The sequence below is a fragment of the Lacerta agilis genome, chromosome 16 (genome assembly GCF_009819535.1).
Source record: "Lacerta agilis isolate rLacAgi1 chromosome 16, rLacAgi1.pri, whole genome shotgun sequence".
NCBI lineage: Eukaryota > Metazoa > Chordata > Lepidosauria > Squamata > Lacertidae > Lacerta > Lacerta agilis.
In genome coordinates, this window is record NC_046327.1 from 10,590,053 (window position 1) to 10,612,008 (window position 21,956).

General features: G+C 40.4%; 1 protein-coding gene across 2 annotated transcripts in view; it reads right to left on the reverse strand.

The window, feature by feature from the left end:
• The window catches only part of MPDZ (multiple PDZ domain crumbs cell polarity complex component), a 113,053-nt gene that overhangs the window by 54,128 nt on the left and 36,969 nt on the right, over positions 1–21,956 (reverse strand). For both annotated transcript variants that reach the window (XM_033173271.1, XM_033173272.1), the window contains exons 9-19: positions 19,383–19,503; positions 18,453–18,541; positions 17,256–17,451; positions 14,569–14,658; positions 11,342–11,424; positions 8,799–8,945; positions 8,355–8,501; positions 6,168–6,356; positions 3,922–4,131; positions 2,836–2,952; positions 968–1,129 (exon numbers count right to left, since the gene is read on the reverse strand). In XM_033173271.1, coding sequence (XP_033029162.1) covers positions 968–1,129; positions 2,836–2,952; positions 3,922–4,131; positions 6,168–6,356; positions 8,355–8,501; positions 8,799–8,945; positions 11,342–11,424; positions 14,569–14,658; positions 17,256–17,451; positions 18,453–18,541; positions 19,383–19,503 — 1,551 coding nt within the window. The remainder of the gene's footprint in view (positions 1–967; positions 1,130–2,835; positions 2,953–3,921; positions 4,132–6,167; positions 6,357–8,354; positions 8,502–8,798; positions 8,946–11,341; positions 11,425–14,568; positions 14,659–17,255; positions 17,452–18,452; positions 18,542–19,382; positions 19,504–21,956) is intronic.

Here is a 21,956-nt window from a genome sequence, read left to right on the forward strand (position 1 = left end):
CTTTAAGTAACAATTACCAAGTTAAACAATGCAATCTGTCTGATTGGCACAGCAAAGGTACATTCTGTTGTGGATTAGGAAATTCCATTATAAGATAAACTCCGGCTGTCAGCCCCATGGCCAGTAAGACTGAAATACATTCCAGAAGGGATACAGCCAGCTGGTGAACCTCAGGTGTGAAAGAAGCGCAACTCCCATTTTCAGGAATATACACTGCAAACCAACCAAGAAAACGGATCGACATCACTGGCAATGATGATGCCAGAACTACCATGAGTATTAAAAAAACACAGGGAATTATTCAAGCTTAGGCGGAAAAAAAATTAACAGGTTGCCAAGAAATGGAAGGGAGGGCGGGAATCTTAACATGGGAAGAAAATGTAAGAGACGCCATCATGCTAAGGAACAGGACTGGGTATGGGATCAAAACATTTTTAAAATACCTTGTTCTTTATGGTTAAAGTAAATGTCAAATGTTGATGCTATTTTGCTGTTGATTTAATTTTAGCCTAACTGCGACATCACCTTTACTAAAGGGATATAGTAACTAACCGACTGGCTGCGATTAAAGATGCGGAGAAAATTAGCACTGTCTTATATGGCGGAAATGTTATTTTTGGAGCAATAGTTCGTTACTCTACGTTAACCTTTTTGAAAATACCCCACAGTATCATTAAGATTCATTGAAACCATTCTTCTTTTTAAGAAGCGAAACAAGAGCACCTCAAATTGATGTTGTCCTCCTCATATAGCACAAAATGCATTTGGTCTCCGAAAGTCTGAGTTCAGTCAACACTACCCAAATGAAATTGCTCTTTAATCTAATAACAAACCGATGAGCAGATGGAACCAACCGGGGGCAACATTAGTCATTGCTACATCCAATACAGCAGCCAAACGCAAACATCTTCACATTCAGTGGCGCTTCACCGCAATCAATAAAAATGATATATATTTTTCTTTTTACCTTGGGAGTCGACGAGGGTAGTGAGAGGTTATACTTCAGATCATCGGCACAGGCGCTGCCATGCAGAGCTGAAACTGAAGACTGGAATGTACCATCATGGTCTGGGGAATAGTGCGATTCGAAGGTGGATTCCTCCACTAGATCTGCCTCACTTGAATCCACCTAACAGCAAAGGCAATTTAATCAGTCCGGCTATCTGCCGCATTCGTATCACATAAGCCCCAAACATTTGCATCTGTGGATGAATACTTCTTAGCTACCGTGCCTTGTTTTAGTTTTCTTTTTGATTTCCAACATACAAAATCTTTTGGGCAAACAATGAGCTCATTTCCATTTTCACCTATGTCTCCGTATCCTCAAATTCAATGATTCACCAGTGTTATCTGAGAATATTATTTAGATCTGAATTTGCAAGTACATCAAGTGATAGACAGGTGATGTTTGATGCTGGGGGAGAGGAGAATGGTTTCCTATAATTTTCTAACTCTGGGGGAAAATCTCATCTGCTGTCCCATTGTTCAATTTAAGGATGTGGTGCTCTCCTTAAGTTTGTCTAAACAGGTCCATTAAAAAAAAAAAGTTTAATTATCTTCATGATACAAAAGCTGCCTACCAAATCCTTCATTTTATTTGAAATAATAGGGTTGTGGTTTTTTCAGAAATATACACTGTCCAACTTGAAAGCTAGAATACTTTTCACTGATCTTTTAATGGCCGATAATAATGTATTAAGGATATTATTACAAATCCTGCACTTGCATGATATCACAAGTGCATGAATTAAAACTTCCTACTGAAACTTAAAAGTGATTACAGTGGTACCTCTGGTTACGAACGGGATCCGTTCCGGAGCCCCGTTCGCAACCTGAAAGGTCTGCAACCTGAAGCACTGCGTCTGCGCATGTGCGCGACGCGATTCGGCACTTCTGCGCATGCGTGTGACGTCATTTTGTGCACCTGCACAAATTGCTGAACCCAGAAGTAACCCATTCCGGTATTTCCGGGTTCGGCGGGTTCGTATCCTGTGACGAACGCAACCTGAAGCATTCGTAACCAGAGGTACGGCTGTAGTTTGTTTGAACGATGGAAGTTGTAGCCAACTAAGAATCCATCAAGCTTCTAAATAGACAGTGTGGCAACAATATAGTATGACCTGAAAAACAGCAGCAAAAACCTCACTTTGTAATGCGGTATACACATCCGCTTAACTCGTTCTTGTCAATACCACTTGTTTTGTATAAGTGGTTGACAGCCCAATCTTGTGTTTCTACTCAAAAACAAATACCTGTGTGTCTACTAACTACTCCTACAGAAGAGCATAGGACAGCAGCCTTAATTTCTTTTTCCTGTACCGATGTACGGTTCTCAAAACGGGATAATGTGCAAACATGGAATTTATTCTTGAAATCCAATCCAAGTTACTGCCTCATTTTTATTTCTTCCGCATGTGACTTCTCCATTTTGCTTTATTTCTGTTAAATAAATCATGACACGGTATAATAGGGTCAAGTGTTGCTGTTCGTCTGAGGTTGTATTTACCTAATTCTATGACCTGCTAAGGAACAGATCATTGTTATTATGTCCTGATACGTAAAACCAAAGAGGGTGTACTTTTTCTCAAGACTGTGGGTGTGCGTTTGTTTGTTGTGTGTGTGTGTGTGTGTATTCGGATATCAGCATCTCGACCCAGCAAAACAACCTTCTTAAGCCCTTAAAAAAAGAAGTTAAGCAAGCATTTTAAAATACGTCTTTACGTTACAATATCAAGGCTGTTTCTCCATTGACGCGAGACAAAATTTTTGTTCGGTATGAAAACATAGATCAAAAGGGTTTTAACACATTATCATGGAAAGTAAGTGGCCACTAACCAGAGCCAGCTCAGCATGGAAGAGGGCTGAATCAGCTGGCCCTTCCTCCTCAAAGGACTGGGCAGTGTAGAAAAAGGAATCTTCCTTAGCAGAAACATAGCCCTCTTCTGGTGAAAGCTGCAGAGAGAATGAAGCTCTTGAGATGGATAGTGGCTAATGTTCAGCATGCAGCGTGAGGGGATTTTAGAAAGGGGAATGAATGGGAGGGCCCGAAATAGAGAGAACTGCAGGTTCTTCTTATAGCCCTGAGCAGGTGTAATGGTTTACAAGGCTAGGAAAAGCACTGAAAAATGAAATGCCCATGAGTTTGAAGTAGTATTTTAGCTGTGCACAGCGGTAGTTATCTAATACTCCAGTCCCGGCACCTGGGAATTTGGAATGTTTTCTCAACCCTGGTGATTTATATTTACTTCACTATATTTGCCAAAAAAAAAAAGCCCGATTACCAATGTAGCTGAGCCTAACGGATCGGATTTAAACCTATTTTGTCCCACAGACTTCAGTCCCACTTAGTCTCGGAATCTAAACGCAACTATTCCTCAATAAGCTCCATTGAACTTAATAGCCCTGAAGTAAAAAAAAAATGCTGTGTTTGAGGTTAAGAAGAAAACCAGCTTTAAACAAATTCCTTTCTGAATTTTCTGTAAAACCAGGATGGCCGCTCCTCTTCCCATTACTATGCCCAATGTATGCTATTCCCAAACGAAACTCCGTGGCTAGGGTCAAAACAAGATGCTATTGAGTAAATGAACTGCCCTAATGAATCTGAACTGCAGATTGCTATTGGTTTATTGATTTATTTTTGCAATCAGGCGCACTGTGGGCAGGTTCACAGGCTTACCACTTGACGGCAGCAACATCGTTTATACATGTGTGAACTGACCTTTACGGATGAAACTCCACAGATGCATACATATATTTTTTTACATCACTTTAAAACAAAACGAGATTAGTTCACACATCCACAGTGAGTGTCGTCAGCTGCTGGGTAAATAAATGAAACGCATGCATTTTGCGAACAGGCAACCTGTATGGTTTCCTGGCAAGATATAAAACCCCAAAATGTGTAAGACTTAAGTTCCTTACAGGCAACGGCTTTGCGACTCCTATCCTAACCGTTCCCATCGGCGCTCCTTTCAGGGCCTGCACAGCTTCCTCCAGGCTGCCGTTTTCCAAGTTGATGTCATTCACGTACATAAGTCTGTCTCCGGGGAGAAGCCGGCCATCTTGTTCGGCCACTCCCCCAGAAACTAGAGAGCGGATCACAATCACTGTATTCGCAGGATCCACAGGGTCCTTATTAAAGAAGGGAAAAGTGGGGAAAACATATTCTCAATAAATTAGGAGCCCATGTGAGGTTTTTATGCTTCTTCTCAGGTGCACATCACCCAGCCCTAACCCAGTGAATGGTGAAGCCCCCACTTTCATGAGAGATGTCTGTATTTACATAGCAGCTGCAAGCAGCTACTAGATCAGGCACAGGCAAACTCGGCCCTCCAGATGTTTTGGGACTACAATTCCCATCATCCCTGACCACTGGTCCTGTTAGCTAGGGATCATGGGAGTTGTAGTCCCAAAACATCTGGTGGGCCGAGTCTGCCTATGCCTGCACTAGATTATTTCAATTGTGCTTTGTGCTACAGCAAATAAGAGGCTCCATCAAATAATATAAGTTGTGCCCACAGTGCTATTTTCTCCTCTTTCTTGTTACGTATGGCCATATGGAATATCTTTATGTAAAAATCTAAAACGAAAACCTGAGAGTTTCGGGAAGTGATCAGCTGAAAGACTTCTAATGCCTATGTGCTTCCCTTTAATTAAGCATATTTGTTTATTCCGACTCAAATTATGTCAGAAGAACCAAGGGAGGGAGATAATATTCTTTGATCCCTAACCTGTTTATGTAAAAGCATTGGGGCATACACATTTCAGGAAGTGCTTTATTCATTAATGAAAATAAAAGAAGCATATTATGAATTAAATGATGCCAAACGCTCTTTATCAATCTAAGCAAAAACGTTACACTGGCTCCTTAAATAGTCCAGGAATCCAAGCCAATGGGAGCTGTCCAATGATAGTTACACTCAGAGAAGACCCACTGAAATTAATGGATTTTAGGTCATTGATCTCCCCCAACCTCCATTTACCTCACAAGGAATAGAAAGTTTCACTATTTAAACATCTCACGAGAGTTGTGGCATATCCAAAACTGCCAATCTGCTGGGGCACTGAGGAAGAGAAGGAGCACTCACACCCTCCAGGACCCAATACTTAATTCCTATGTTTCTAGAGATCATTTTCTTGTATATATTCAATCTGAATATTTTATCCAGGCCCAACATGAAATCAGGGTACGTAACACTGGGAGATCACGCTGTGTGATATAACAGCTTGCTCAGGAGATTATTGAACTTCTTTAATAAAACAAGATTCTGCCACTTCGGAATGCAGTGGGGACTGTGGATTCGAATCCTTCCAGCAATTCGGAAAGTCCCAGCACGTGGAAAGCTAGAATGGTAGGGTAGAAACTCGATTTAAATGTCTCTCTAGTGGAATAGCATTCAAAGTTCAAGAGATGTTTTTTATGGTGAAAGCAATTCCCTGCTAATGTGGCACAGTCCAATTCTTTCATGAATGTTTACATATTCAGACTTTTACTAACCAACCTCTGCAGCATTAGGAAAAGCAATTTCACTGTTAGCAAGCATATCCGTTTCACACTCCTCTGCAGCTTCGTAGGTCTTGTGCAAGACGTTGTAGGTCTTGTTATTTTTATCGATGGCTGGACATGTGCACATTCAGCTCAAAGGAGAAAAATTGATATAATTGGTTTAATTATATCAATTTTGCTCCTTTGAGCTGAATGTGCAAACGTCCAGCCACTGATAAAAGTAATAATATTTCTAAAAGAAACAGAATCAGACATAAATGCCCAGGTACATGTCTGTACCAGAGGAACGACCAAATCAGAGTTGAAAATCAAATCAGTGTTTCTAATCTGTGGAGACTCACACCAATAATTCTGTATAATCATCTTAATAAATGTTAACTGCTTTTTATTGTTATGCAGTGTGTAGATTCTTCCTGAATCGTAGCAAAAGTCTTTATGCAAGTTGACCTGCTACAGAGATCACTGCGCCAAAGAATTAGACTGCGTTCCCATCAAATGAATGATGGTCCATAGAATTAGTTTGACAAATACATTTACTTAATGTAGCACGTTTGACAGTAGAGTTTGGAAAGGCCTGGTAATTTACATTACATTGCTTAAAGGGAAAGAATTCCCCAGAGTAAGTACTCCCATTCTGCAAAATAAGCAGTTCGGACATTACCTGGTAATCTAATATGCTAAATCCAAGTCCCATGCTCCCTTTCTCTAGCTCAATTTGCTGTATGTTTGTCTCCCACATTGCCAAAGGAGATCCTTGAACCTCATCTGAACTCTGGCCCATATTATCCATGTCCAGGTTAGCATCCTCTGTCTCTGAAGAGCCAAGGAGTCCGCCAAGATCTACAACAGACTGCAAAATGAAAGAGATTCACTTCCATAAACAAAACTGAAAATCCCACAATTTTTACTGAAACTCGATTCCAAGTACATACACATGTAACAAGGGACTAAAAGAAACTCCGGACATTTAGAGATGGGAGAACGGCAAGCATGACCGATTTGCTTTTCTTATTCCCCATGCATCCTTGTAACATCTGAAGTGGTCAAATGCAGAAGCTTACGACGGCGGGGACAGGCTGAGAGACAAGAGAAGTGTGCAAGATCCACTTCAGATGTTACAAAGATATGCAGAGAACAGGGAAGTCATTTGAACTCTCTATTCTCTCCACATTCAAAACATCTGAAGCCACTCTAAAGCCACATAGGGAATAGCCCCTGCATTTTAATTTTGCTTCTGACTGTGTATTTGTGTCCACACTGCTTTGCAGCTCTAACCAACCTTCCTATATTCTTAATAGTGACTGAGCTGTTTACACAGCACGTCTGCCTGACAAAATGGCAATCTACCTCTAGCCTGCTCCCTTCACAAAAACTCTATGAGGTAATTGCTACATTGTGGAGAAACAGCTATGCAACTAGTTCTGTGTGTCTAAAGGACCTTGGACTTGCATTTCTTGAATGCCAACATCTTGTCCGTCCATCCCCCCACCCAGGATAAAAAACTAAAAAGATTTTATAGCTTTGTGGGAGGAGACATTTTTGACTTTTCCTCTGAGTAACCATACTAATATGGCCAAGGCCACTTCTCCTCTGAATAGTGATGTAAGGCAGAATGGAAAGTGTTAAGAAGTAATGGCTAGTGGGACTCCCCACCACTGAAAGGCAAGCCAAAATGGCATCTGTTGAAGGCAGCCAGGGGAAGGAGTGCCCCAAGTGTTTTGCATTGTGTTGTGTGCCTTGCTCCTGACTCAGCTGCTTCCAACAGCCACCCATTGGTACAGATTGTTCTGCCTCATCTTATTAGCTGCCATTGGTGTTATCTGATAAGAAATTAATATTTTGTTGAAGTCGAAGAAGCGAAATTTTTCAAGCCTCAACTGTGGTGCTGTATCGGTAAAACAGACAGCTCACACAAATTGAGCATCTCTGTGGTGGGATGAAACTCTTCCGTTGTTCGCTCAAGTGAATGTATGTGCTTATAAGGAAGTGACAAGCCTGCAACTAACCTGTATGCAAAGCCTGTTGTTCTATGTCCTTGCAGCAAGATCCCACGTTTACTCAGCCAGGAAGAAACACTGCTAAGGTCCTGCTATATAGTTAAGCGAGAGTTGCCAAACTGGTGCCTGTGTGCACCCACCAATACATCCTATGGCACCCACACTAGGTTTCTGCAAATGTCCTCTCAAAAATCTGCAATGCACAATACACTCTTTGCTCTTCCTATTCGATTTGTTCCCACTAATTCAATATGCCCCCTTAAACATGCTGACATGTCTTTGGATGCCAGAATTGGACATCCACCTTTCCTTCTGTTCAGAATAGAGAAGAACAAAGGGCCTTTCTCCGTGAGTGAATGTGGTAGTGACTGATGTGCCTTTTCCCCCCAATGATTTTTTTTTTGGGGGGGGGGAGGAGAGATTGGGGCAGAGAAGGAATGCTCACATCATTTTTGTGCCCTCTCCCTTTTTCCTGCTCTTTTTCAACATGGCAGCCATTTTGTTTTATGCCACATACCCCACAGCAACCATTTTGTGACTGGCACTAGTGGCACTTCCTCAACATCCCAAGTGTGCCCAGAGGACCAAAAACATTGGTGACGCCTGAAATGAAGCTCCCTGTTTCAGAATGAGCACAGAATTGAACAAGGTATAATGGGAGGAGAGAAAGAGTGCCTGGAAAGATTTTATGGCTGTCTCCATTTCTAACAGGGGTAAGAGAGAGAGGCTGAAACAGCCTTGATTAGAGACAAGCAATCATACATTTTCTTCTCATGCGCTAGCTTCTGGATGCCCATAACACACTCAAAGCATCCTACACATACAAGATCCACGCCTTTGCTTTGATTTACCTGTTCTGACATCTGAGATTCATCCATTAACAACTGACTAATAGGTGGAGCTGCACGGCAACACACCATTGTTACTTTGATGGGCAGGTCTTTTAAAATATTTACTACATCCTTGTGATTTTCTCCAAGCAAAGATATTCCATTTACCTGCCGACAGAAGACAAAATATACAGAAATATATGTGGGTTTTTGTTTGTTTTTTAAATGAAATCTGTAAGATGCACAGTGCACCAGAATGAGACAAAACACAATATCCTGCGAGAAAAAATTACAGTGTACTGTACACTGTTAGAAAATTTATGCATACAATTAGCCAATGCAGGATTTATCCATACAATTTTCATGCAGGAATTTCATACGGTGAAGTATGCCAGTATCTACGAAATCCTCAGCAGAATCGCTTTTAAGGAAAGGATCGGGAGTAAAGCAGAAATTATTTCATACTTCTAGTAATTCATCTCCACTGAACAGCTTGCCGCATCGTCCAACTGGCCCTTCCGGCAAAACAGATCGGATGAAATGATGTCCTACTGTAGCTTCTAAGCTGATCCCCAGTCCACTGCTTTCACTGAACTTGTTCACGTGAGCTACCTAGAAAGAAGGGACACAATGGATCTTCAGAACACTGAAGGATTAGTTGTTCTCAAAATTGCACTGGGTACCCACGGACAAAAGGGACAGTAGATTTAAAAGCAGCAACCCTAACATTCTGCCACAGATGCTCTGCTTTCTAAGCTACAAGCTCACTTCTTTCAAACATCATCCATGCCCATTGATTTCTCACATCAAGACAAGATGGAATCGCAATGTAAGCTGAAAGGGGGCAGCCAGCCGTAACGTCCCATTTTCCTTTGCAAAGGGGAACAGATGCTGGTGAGCTACAGCTGCCCCAGAGATGAAAGGCGGCCAGAGAAAGCCACAAATAAATGAAACAAATGCCACAATCAAAGGAATCGCACCTCCCGTTACGCAAGAAGTCAGCTTCCATGGGTGCCACAGGGACAATGGGTAGCAAAATACAGTGCTCTAAAACGGAAGTGTTTCCGCGCAACGTAAAAAGCCCTGGATTCCAGATTCGGTACATGCCGCCATCACCCTCTGGGAGCAGTCAAGCATGGACCGGATGCACACCTGGCAGTATAATCCACTCTGGGTTCCTAATTCCCAGGTGGAGGAACAGCTGTGCTAGTCAATGATTGAGAACTGTAGCTCTGACTGTGACCCTGAATTATATTTAAAATACAGCCGCCACCCCAGAGTGCCATGTGTGTTCAGGCAACAGCAGCTCCTTTGGACGAGACAGAGCACAGGAAATGTACTACACTGTCACCTGCTCATCAACCAGCCGTAAATGAACAGCAAAATAAATAGCTTAACTGTCTATTTAAGCATGAGACAAACACATCATAAAAAACAGAGAATCAACAACCAATGTAAGAAAATCGTGGGAAGGGGCGGAAATCAGACCACTCCAAAAACAGGAGACAACACCCATTTTAACCATCAGACAATTGGGTTTCGTGAGAGGGGAGCGCTGCAACAGAAATTGCTTTGTTCGGCATCCTTGTGAACCACACCCGTGGTGGCAGAGCGATTCGGGGCACGGCATCCACTGTTGATTCAGAGGGTGAGCAGGACCGCCTGAGAAAAGGTGGTCCTTTGAAAAGCCCTTCATTTGAAATAATAACTACATGCAAAGAAGCTTATAGAGCAAGGTTTTACTTTGAAGACTGTGTTATGATGAGCACCATATGACGTAAGTGGGTGGATTTGCTAACAAGCCACAATGTTTTAATTCCCCAAAAGCAGCAATATGGGTACAGTACTTTTGCTATAGCACCGCCCACTGTGTGTAATAACATCAAGAAGCAAATGTTGCCCAGAAAGTTGGGACGATGTTCTGTTGTCAATTATAATCATATGAGGATTGGACGCACTGCAAAAAGCAGCGCAACAGATCGCAAAAAAAAGTGTTGTCCTGAATTTCAAAATGAAACGGCAAATCACTCATGTTTTACCGAGTTTCTTAGTTCACTTATATATAATTCATAATCATGTCAATTAATTCTATAATGTAAATGACAATAATTAGTAAAGTAAAAATAATTGGGTTTCATCTCCTACCTTTCCCCTTACTCCCAGAGCAGGTAAGAGCTACTTCATGTACACATACCATCCTTGCAAAAAGAAATGGAAATACAGTGGTGCCTTTGTTTAATAACAGCTTAGTTGATGAACAACTTGGATTAAGAACGCTGCAAACCCAGAAGTAGGTGTTTTAGTTTGTGAAATTTGCCTTGGAAGCAGAACATGTTCCGCTTTCTGTTGAGTGTGTTCCTTTTGTAAATTGAGTCCCGCGCTGCTATGGGAAAGCACGCCTTGGTTTAAGAACGCCTTGGTTTAAGAACGGACTTCCAGAATGGATTAAGTTCGTAAACCAAGGTACCACTGTAAGGGCATAGCATCTGAAAGTGATCTGAAAATAAGGGTTGGTTCACTTCACTGTAGCTTAGTGGCCACCTCATAATGAATGAAAACAGACACTAATTCATTTCACTATATATAATTTTTTTTCAAGGCACACTTCAGGTACTCGCTTCATGTTTGCATGGTATAGTTGTGGCAAACAACAACCATTTATGTACTTGGCACAGCGTGGTGTACCTGCTGCATAATATAATATACCGTGAACTTATGAATCGGTCAAGTACCAAGTTTTCCTAAGGAGTGCAGCACTTTATGAACTGTTGTTTGCCCAGAACACAGTTTATTTTCTCATCTAAAGCTTACATGACGTGGCATTCTATGATTATTTTTGAAATTTAATATTCTGAAAGACAAATACATAATGTTTACTTCCTTTGGAATTTTGCAAGGACAGCTCTCCTACCCATCCCTCTCTCTCTCTCTTTCCCTCTCTCTCTCTCTCTCTCTCTCTCACACACACACACACACACACTTTAAACATCAAGCAAAAATTTACCTACCACCACCTCATAATGTGCTCCCAAAAATGACTGCCATTTGTTCTGCAATGATATTTCTTCTTCGGTGGAAGTTAGCTGAAAACCTGAAAGATGCAATTTGGCAGTTAACTATAGAAGAAGAGGAAGAACCCCGTATGTTAATCTTAGCCTAATTTTTCATACATAGTAAATGAACAGTGACAAAACGTGTTGTCCTTCTTCTCTATCTGCCAGTTTATTTAAAACAAGGAAAAAAAGAAAATGCCATTAATGTACACACCTGTTAATGTAGAAAAATAAATAAATGAAAATTAGAAATTGAAACATCAATGTAACTCCCGCAATGTATTTTTTTCTCAAATCAAAGTTAAGTTGTGTGAAAGCTCTCTGAAACTTTTGTTGCCGTTGCAGTCACTTTACGGCATCCGTAGCAACTCTTAACGAGTCGCAAGGCGAACAGTTTATTGTGGGAGCACTTTTGTATCACTTTGTTTATAGATTGGACACTAAACTAAGTACCTTTTTAGCATTTACCCTAGCTATTCAGTTTGGAGTTGCATCATCTCGAGGATCAGTCTTTTAAGCACTTATCCTGGCTATTCAGATGAGAGTTGTATTACTGCAAGGGTCTTCTTTCATCTCCTCTCTTCCAAAGAATGCTAATTGTGCTCGTCTAGCTTCTGAATAATTAGGTTTCTCCCTGGCTACCCTCTAGTGCACTTTCTCCTCTCTGTGAATGCAGAAATTGCATGCGGCTTCTGTATTCATCTGGCAGAACTGTTGTCTAAAATACAGTACTCCATTTTCCCCCATTTGCCATAGTATTGAATTCCTGTACTGTAAGAACCATAAGGTAAAGAGTGCTTTTTTTTCTTAAAAAATGTTTAGGGGTACTCTCTTTTTCCTACTCATACTGGAATACTGCCCCCTCAATGAAGCCAAACTTAAATTCACAAAATATTTAGGGGTATGTGTACCCCTGCATACCCCCCCCCCCAGAAAAAAAGCACTGGCCATAATGTTCTCTATGTTCAAAATAAGAAGTGGGATCTTTTTTAAAAAAAATACAGCACAAAACACTAATATGCTGAGGGGTTTTTTGTTGTTGTTTTTCAAAACTCTTTTTTTCAAAACAACATAATAAATGGTCTTGGTTTTTTCTTTTTAAAATGCAACTACCGCTTAGCATTTATGCTATAGCGGCAGGTATGTTGCTAGACACTGTTAAGTGACCAGCTTTTACAAGACCCAAACCGACAAAGCAACGCCAGTTCCAGATTCAATAGCTGGCACACAAGTTATAGTTATACAATTTCACAAACTGCTTTGGTGGTATTAATATACTTAAAATTGGCTCGCCGCTGGGTGATAATAGGCAAATAAATAACCTTCTGCTAACAAAAGAAACGTCCTAATATAAAACGTTTGCAGAGAGACAGCCAACATTCTCTCTATATGCACGAATGATTTGGGATTTTAGCACTCAAAAGTTTCAGAGGCTACTATTGAATTATGGTCCCTAGAGGGCAGTGGAAGAATGCAAGTTCATAAATATATGTGCGCTTCTAATAGATTTAGCCCACGGAAAAAAAAAAGAAATACGCTGCTGTAGTGTAACACTACAACAACATGAAAGTTTCTTTCTTTCTTTTTTTAGATATATTTTATTAGATTTCCAGGAATTTCACATAAACATTCCAATATGTAATAGATTTTTCTTTTCTTTTGTCGACTTCCCATCCCGTTTCCCATGGTGATTTTTATTTCTCCTCCTTGCTGCACCTTATCTTCTGACTCTTATATCGTAACAAATAATACAATAATCTCTCATTCCTTCTGTTGCTCGTAGTTCAAATCCTGCTTGTGAATTCATACTACATGCAGGTTTCTTCAGAAAGATGATAAGGGAAGTGAGGAAATGTTATAAGAAATGTGTCAGAAAAGTAAACCTGAATGACTCAAAAGAGTTTACATCAAGGCTAAAGAAATATGGGAGAATGCCCAGTACACAGCCAGTGTGACAAAAAAAGTGTGAAGATTGCAATATTTAACTGCGACATCTCCACAAATGAGATCATTTAATAATGTAAATCAAACCAGCACAACTTATAACCTATCACGCCAAAATAGGGTTTACCAGGTATATAGTATATAGCAGGAAACCAAATGAATGGCAACACCCATTTCTGCAATCCAAAGCAGAAAGTAAAACCAAGAGATTTGCAGAGCCCTTGGTGGGCTACTATACATTCAAGTTTGCACATCAGAAATAGTTCATACCTATGTTAAAGCAAAGACATGCTCTACCATGGCCACCCACAGATGTGTGAATACTTCACGGGATACAAAATGGCTCTATTAAAAATCAGTGGGCATTTTGCCACCAGATTCTTTTTTTTTGCCTGTGTGTGTGCTCTCCAGACTGCATGTTTTAAAAGCTACATCATTCAAAATGACTTAAGAGTAGAAAGTGTAGAAAGCAGTTGCTAGTATAAAACAAGGGTGCTTTTAAAAAGCAGATATATATATATAAAACCACTTGTGAGACTCGGAATGGATGTTTTAGTGAAACTTTCTAAGAGACCGTTAGTTGTGTAGCACTGACAAGAAAGAACATGTGTTAGGAGACAAATATTTAGAGAGAACATGAAAGGCTGTGTCTGAAGCTACTCAGTTCAAACACTATTAGAAAATACAGAAACGAACAAAAATGCAAACAATAACAGCTTTTGCTATTATTCTACAAAGTGATGTTAAACATAAAGATTAGGCCATCACAGATAGGAAGTTAGGAAGTTTCCAAAGAACAAAATAGAAAAAGCGGAGATTACATTGACGAAGTTAGGATAAAGCACCGACGCATATTAACGTTTTGGAAACTTGCTTCTGTGAATAAAAGTTCTATGAAAACATAACCTCTGAAGGATATTATGTATGATGCTTATTTCAGTTAAAAACAACAACAACAACAACAACAACAACAACAACAACAACAACAACAACAACAACATGTTATAAAGGTAAATTCTAGAAACAGCTCCAAACTTTGTCTGTTCTTCTTCTTCCAACTGAGGTCTGTGTATCTTACCTCAGACTCTACATTTTCACATATATTTAAGGGAGAGGATGCAAACACACACACACACACACACACACACACACACACTTAAGGCAAAAGCTGAGAGATGCAAGCCAGTGTGTTTCCGGGGGTGGGGTGGGGGGTTATATTACAAATTCTTAATTCGGACCTGATTGTTCTGGACCAACGTCTTCTCCAGTGTGAATCGCACTGGTACTGCATGACAATGATGGAGGGTCCTGCTCTCCTTCACAGCTTTCTGGAAAAGAAGAAGAATATTCTGAGCAGCTCTGTGCACCCCGTTGTTCTGTGATGTGCAATTAATACGTTCTCCTGCTTTCCTTTTTTGTTTGTTTGTTTGTTATCCAGCTTCATATAAGAGCTCCCTCCTGGACCAAATAAAGGATGTGTTTTTCAAATAAGAAATTGTGTTTGTAGGGGTGTATAATAATGAAAGTAAGCTTTTTATTTGAAAAAAATAGCACATACTGCATTATCACTGTAGAGTGTTATACATGAAGAACAACTCCCCATAATAATCTAAGCAATAAAATCTTTCTTCCATCAAGAAAAAAATGTACGCTATCAAAAGAATTCATACTACTGGCCTTTTTTTCTTATTCTTTTCTTCCAGATAAAAGAGAAACAACACTGAACTGCCAGGTTTCTAATAATCACTCTGCCTATAAACGTTTACCAAATCACTGGAAACAATAAATCTGTTCTTCCACCATTTCTTTAACCACTGGACTGCTTTTAAATACTGTGGATACATCAAGTTGGCAAATACTCTTCGTGTTGTATATTCTATCTATGTCATCAAAAAAGAGGGGAGGAAGTGGAGGTTACAGGTGGGGAAGGTTTTGTCTGTGTATTATTTATTCTATAATGGGAAGAATCCCTCTTGCAATTGCCTTGAACATGCTTTGAAAGACAGAGGTTCAAGTCCAAATTAGAATATTTAAAAGGCTGCTAGTAAGTTTAACTCAAATAAGTCCTCTAAAGGCCAATTTCTCACATTAATATGGTCGGCAATTCCATGCCCACTAGCTAGGAAGTAAATCTCTCTGAACTAAGCAGGCCTTGCTTCTACAGGTGAAATTCGAAAAATTAGAATATCGTGGAAAGGTTCATTTCTTTCAGTAATTCAACTCAAAAGGTGAAACTAATATATGAGATAGACTCATGACATGCAAAGCGAGATATGTCAAGCCTTTATTTGTTATAGTTGTGATAGCTATGGCGTACAGCTAATGAGAACCCCAAATTAACTATTTCAATTTTGGGGTTTTCATCAGCTGTATGCCATAATCATCACAATTATAACAAACAAAGGCTTGACATATCTCGCTTTGCATGTCATGAATCTATCTCATATATTAAACTCCAGTAGCTAATAAAAACAATTGCTTACATAAATGGACTTTTCCATGATATTCTAATTTTTCGAGTTTCACCTGTAAGTAAACATTTGTAAGACATGTATAAGACTGCATTCTTAATATTTTTATTAGTTTCACTAAAAATTATAAATCTTGCCGTTGTATTATCCATCAATAATGGTTCATTCTTAATGTAGAAAAAAATGACCTGTAAGTTTATCTCTCTCACACCAGCTTTACGGTGAATATGTCTTCTTAATTTGTCTGAACCTGGTGGTATGTAACATACTGCAGAAATGATCAGAAACTGAATGCGGGGATTTACTAGCTCCCAGAAGTCACCTCATGGAGTTAAAGCCAGAAGAAAAAGTCACCACACAAATGCTACAAGAAATTCTCCCTTTATGGTGATATTATCAAAATTAGAGCTACTTTCTATCTAAACTGAGAGGCTCCTTTCTGTAGCTGTAAATATTCTCCTCAGAATGGATCTGACACGCTGACTAGGGCTGGGTGATGTATCAATACATTGTCGAAAACCGGTTTGAAGTCTGTATTGTGATATAGGTTTCATAATTTTTGACCTGGCAATATATTGGGAGATCATGGTGTGTGTGTTTTTTATGCAAAAACCACAATGTGGGAAAAACCATGAAGCCAATCATTGCCTCTACATAGCTCCATCCTTCTTTCAGACATCATGATATATTGGCATATCACAATGTTTAACTGGTGAGATATCGTGATGTCAAAAACCAGGTATCGCCCAGCCCTAACACAGACCAGAACCAACTCTCAAGTCTCTCTCTCTCTCTCTCTCTTCCTCCTGCTCTCTCTTAAACCATCTCCCTATCCTAGGGATATCTCTCTGAAATTGCTCCTTTTATCCGCCCTCCCCAAGTGCTGGCTCCACCCCTCTCTGGCCGGCTGTCTTAGTAGCCAATCAGAGAGAGGCTGCAGCCCTCTGGTGGAATTCCAAGGCACTGCATCACCAGCTCAGCTGTCCGTCACATATACAGTTGTTTTACTTGTGAAGTAGTGGAGAAAGTGTTCCTTTATACAGTCAGCCAATCAATCCATTTAGTCTATTTTGACTGACAGCAACTTTCCAAGATCACAGGCAGTGGTGCTACCCATCCATCTAACAAAACAAAACAAAAACACCACTATATTCTCCTTCAACACTAAGAATAATCTCCAATACCCCATTGCTCTATCCATATCTTTGCCGGCTCTTTTAAACCGGGAGCTTCCTGCTGACACTTTATTTAGCTCTGAAATTCCAGGAGGAAAGCTTTATAAAAGCTATGGAATAGAACACAAATCCCTTACATGAGAAAGCCCTATATGAATTTGTTTTAAAAAAATGAAATGCAGACTCTAAGGGCAAATTTAACTCATTTCCCCCAGTTTTATAAGCTGCAGAAAGAGAAACAAAATCCAACTCATTTGAAGCAAAGCCATTCTTAATTACCTTTGCCTGTGCCAACATCCATCGTTTGGAAAATTAAATCCTTTTCAACAGCACCACTGAAGTCCTCATGGGGTTGAATGTGATTTTCCTGCTTAAGGCCTCTTCTGACCAACGTGAGTCCAACTGTTTGGCCAGTATGCCGCAGAACCTCCACTGCTTGCTGGTTGGTAAAACCCTGAAGATTTCTTCCATCCACCTGAATGATTAAATTTGTTTTAATTTCCAGCAGGCCACTATAAAGGAGGTAAACGTGCAAGAAGTGTCTAATTCAAAATGAGCCAAATCTCATCTAAGCCACTTGCAAAATGTCATATCTTATTTTGGTCTCCAGCCACTTTTATCTATTATTGCTTTGCTGTCTCCGAATATGAGCATCCCAGAAAACCACATTCAGATTCATTCAGCTTTCAGTGTTTAGATTTATAAGAAGCCACTGCGAAAGAAAAGGAATGAGTTTATGTGGCTTTGTAATATCATAACCAAATTGTCACTTCCCTTCTTGGTTACTACTGCTGAGTAACAGTCTGGTGTTATAAGTGATCACATGATAACCAACTACAGCACTTTGATAATATTCGTGCCATCGGTGACAACTGGGATGATCAAATGATTGATACAAGAAAAACCCGAAGAACAGAGCAATTGTGTTTTCTCTCTGTATGGGTACAGCTAATGTGATTGCATTAATAACCATATTTCCAAGTGCAGTCTATTCCAAGTGCAGTCTATTCATAGCAGCTTCAAACGCTGCATGTACTGTAATCAACCTTCTGCTGGACACATGTCTCCACATCAAGGGGATGGCCCAGTCCTATGGCTGGCTATTCAGTGTTTAGCATAAGGTGTATTTTCTGTTAGACAAAAGGTATGTAAGGTTCTAAATAAATAAATTGTTTTTGGTCAACTGTACCATGGGGGGAGGGGGTTTCCAGTCACAGGTAGTTACAGGTATCTGAAGAAGTGTGCATGGACACGAAAGCTCATACCAAGAACAAACTTAGTTGGTCTCTAAGGTGCTACTGGAAGGAATTTTTTTTATTTTTTATTTTGTTTCCGGGGGGGGGGTCATAAAAGTGAGTGGGGTTGTGTGCTGCAACCCCAGAGTCGTTTGCGACTGGACTTAACTGTCAGAGGTCCTTTACCCTTTTTTAAATAAAAACAAGTATCCAATAAAATCACTCCTCTATGATTACTTACTGCTATAATTTGGTCTCCAACGTGGATTCTACCATCGTGTTCAACTGCACTGCCTTTTGTGATACTCTTTACAAAAATACCAGAAGGTTCTGTGATTGAAAAGAAAAAAAACCTCATGCAATTAAAACTATTTTCAACTCTTGCTGCATCAGCACCTATGACCTGAGTCTAAAATCACAGACACAGCACAGAGACATTTCACTGTTCTCTATCAGACCAAAAAAACACCCAAGCACATAACCTGAGAACTATGATGTAAGTCCAAAGTCTCATTGAAGACCTTTTCCCCTAAGGGTTGCACCACGCATTACAGCATATAAACTTACAGTTTAATGCGTAGATGCATACAAGGAGGCAACTCCAGCTAAACGCTGGCTTCTTTGAACATGCACAGCCTCCTATATACATAAAACTGTAAGGCTGTCATCATGCTACAGTTCACACGGCCGCCAACAGGTAGCCACGCAACTGCGGAGCAACAACAGACCATCAGGCAAGCGAGCAAGCAAGCAGCTGGTAGCCCAGGTGAGCTATTTAAAGGAGGGTGGGAGGTGCTTTAGAGAGCAGTTAAGCAAGCTGCTCTTTAAAGTGTCTAACCCTCTCTGGCAATGGGGAGGTTCCTTGTCACCTTGGATGCTTGTAATGGTCTGGCTACCTTTCCCTTCAGCTACTGGTATTTTAAGTGGTACCTGAAGATGGTGCTTTTTGCTTGGCCCACTGTTAAGGAGCCTAAAAATTGGTTGAAATAGACTGGCAAGTCACTCATGGATTACTAGTTCTCTAGCCCTGCCCATAATGATTGTCAGTAGCTCTCCAGGGTTTCAGAGAGAAGTCCTTTCCACCTATACCTGGAGATACCAGGGATTGAACTCTAAGACCTCTTGTGTACAAATCATGGTGTCTGCCACCAAGATCTGGTCTTAATATTACCTGAGGTTTTGTCTCCAATGTAGCCAGCAATAGTTATTCCTAATCCTTGGATGTTTTTTGTGAGTTCCACATCAAACATATTTCCATTAGCATCATTTTCAACTTGTGTCTCTTCATCTCTCTTCGAAAAAAGAAAACAAAAAACAAATGAAAGAATGTCCTATGAGGACAGTTCTCAGGGACAAAAGTTTTGGTACGTATTTTCGAAACCAATAGAGGTGCCAAAATTGCAAATAGATAGCATGGAACTGGAATGATAGTTGTACAGATGGCAACTGTAAGGGATTGCTCCCCCCTTTAGATGTTGCTCATGAGAAATGACAGGCTCTCTGGTAAGCTAAAACTATTTATTTTCATAATGTAGTTACAGCGTCTCTGGAATATGTCTGGTCAGTTACTTTCAGTTTCTCGGAGTGGCGGGCTCTGTCTTGCTCGCCAACACAGCCAACGGCTGGGCACTTTGAAATGAAGTCTGCGTCGCCTCCCCCCCCCCATTGTCTCCTCCTCCTGTCTGCTCTTGGTCTTTGCCCTGCCCTCGTATAGCCTGGCACCTCTCCCTCTTCCGGTGACAATTCCTGACGGGGGCTTGAGCTGGGAGATGAATCAGTGGATATAATCGGTGGCTGCTCTCTGTAACCCAGCAACCCCCCTTCTCTGGAGGAAACACTATCTTGCTCCTCTCTCTCTCCCTGTTCCTCCCGAGTAGCCCCTCTTTCCCTGACATCCACTCCCTCCTCAAAGACCCCTTCCCCCCTGGAGGGCTGTGGTTCGGGTTGATGCTCTGTGTGCTGCCTTCCAACCTCCCAGCCCCCTTGTTCTTCCCTAAACTCTTCACATCTGGGTGGAGTGACAAATCCCAGGAAGTCCGTATCCTCATTTTCATCCGACTCAAATACCATCTCCCACTGTTCTCTCGTAAACGGTGCAAAGGATATGACTGCAACCCTCTAAAATAACTGCTGAAAATGTCAGTTTTACTTGTCTTCAAAGTACCTATTTATACAGTTCAGCTATACTGATGTACTCTTCTGATTTACAGATTTACAATATATTCTGTACTTGTTTTATCAATGTTGTTTCATTGTTGATTTTATGCTGTTCACCTCCCTTACATTTCTTAAAATGTTGTCCGTGAAGAAATGTTTGCAAGTAAGTAAGATAACGAAAATAAATAAACAAAATGTTTTGTTTTTTTTTCTGTTTGGGGCTCCATGAAGTGTTTTGCAGTTTTGAGGTCCTTCAAGATTCAGTTCCACAGATATTACTATCATGCAAGAGAAATAAACTAAAGGTCAGGGTAAATATTATTATTACTGAAATGTTTCAAAATAAAAGATACGCACACAAATATTAAAACTGAAATAACAAGAGGATATGCGACTCAGGCAAATAAAACGACAAGTTGGTCCTGAAACTTTCAATTCAGGAGCTAACACTTAAAGACAAAGGGTTGTATTCAATGTTGCGCTAAGCTCGGGTCCCATCAGTGCAAAAATTATCACAAATGCAGCAGGACTGCCAACCCTCTCTTCCAACCCCCCATGTGCCCCCTAAAATCTATTGCAGGGGTTCCCATACCCCTCTGGAGCAGATTTAAGGAGAGGAGGAACTCCTTGTGCTGGTAGAGATTAGAATACAAGTTAGAATACGACCCAAATCCTTTTACTGAAAATATTGTAGACAAACAAATATTCAACAGAGTAGCTTTAAGTGAAAGTGATGAGTAGAAGTGTTTTGGTTTTTGCTTATTGCTGCTTTTATATCTGATTTTTAACGTCGCTGTCATTTGTATTTTCATTGTGTAATTCACTTTTAGACACTTTGAGTACGAAATATGCCAACAACAACAACAACCATAATTTCTGATCCTATGAAAGTCAACAGGAAATAGAGCTAAGGTTCACCTATAACATATGGGTTGGATCCAATAATGTCCAGAGACCTTCAGAACAGATTTGGTGGGGAGGGGGGCTGTAGATTAGAGAACGGGGAGGTCCTGTTGCACAAGCAGAACTCCATTTGTTTACACCCAGTGTGGTACAATGGATCTGCTAAAAAAATCCTCCTTTACTAATAATGATAACTAAATGATGAGCCATGATTTAACAGTGTATTAAACAGATGCCTTGCAGATGACTTACGGGTAACATGCTATGCGTGCTAGAGAAAGGGTAGCACAAAGGATTCTGGGGGCTGGGAGGGGGGAAGGTCACTGAGTAAAACTGAACAAATGCAAATTCTACTTGGCAAAGTAAAAAATAACTTGGGAACTGGGGCATGCAACAATTAATAGCAGCTTTTTTGTGATGATTTCAGGAAGAGCCGATAGGCAAAGCTACCGTGCTGCCTTCTCTTTGTCCCTAAAAATAGCTATTAGTATAAATTCAACTAACTATTAAGGGAAAGAAAGGCTTCTTTATAAACTAAAAGACTGTTTCCCAAGCTTACGAATATGTTGAGAAGCAATGGTTCAAATAATCTTTCAGGAATTCTTCCTGAAAACTGCAGGGGGAGAAAGTGCAAGGAAAAACTGTGAGGTCACTGGAACAAGCCATGCCTCCAGGCAGAAAAGTG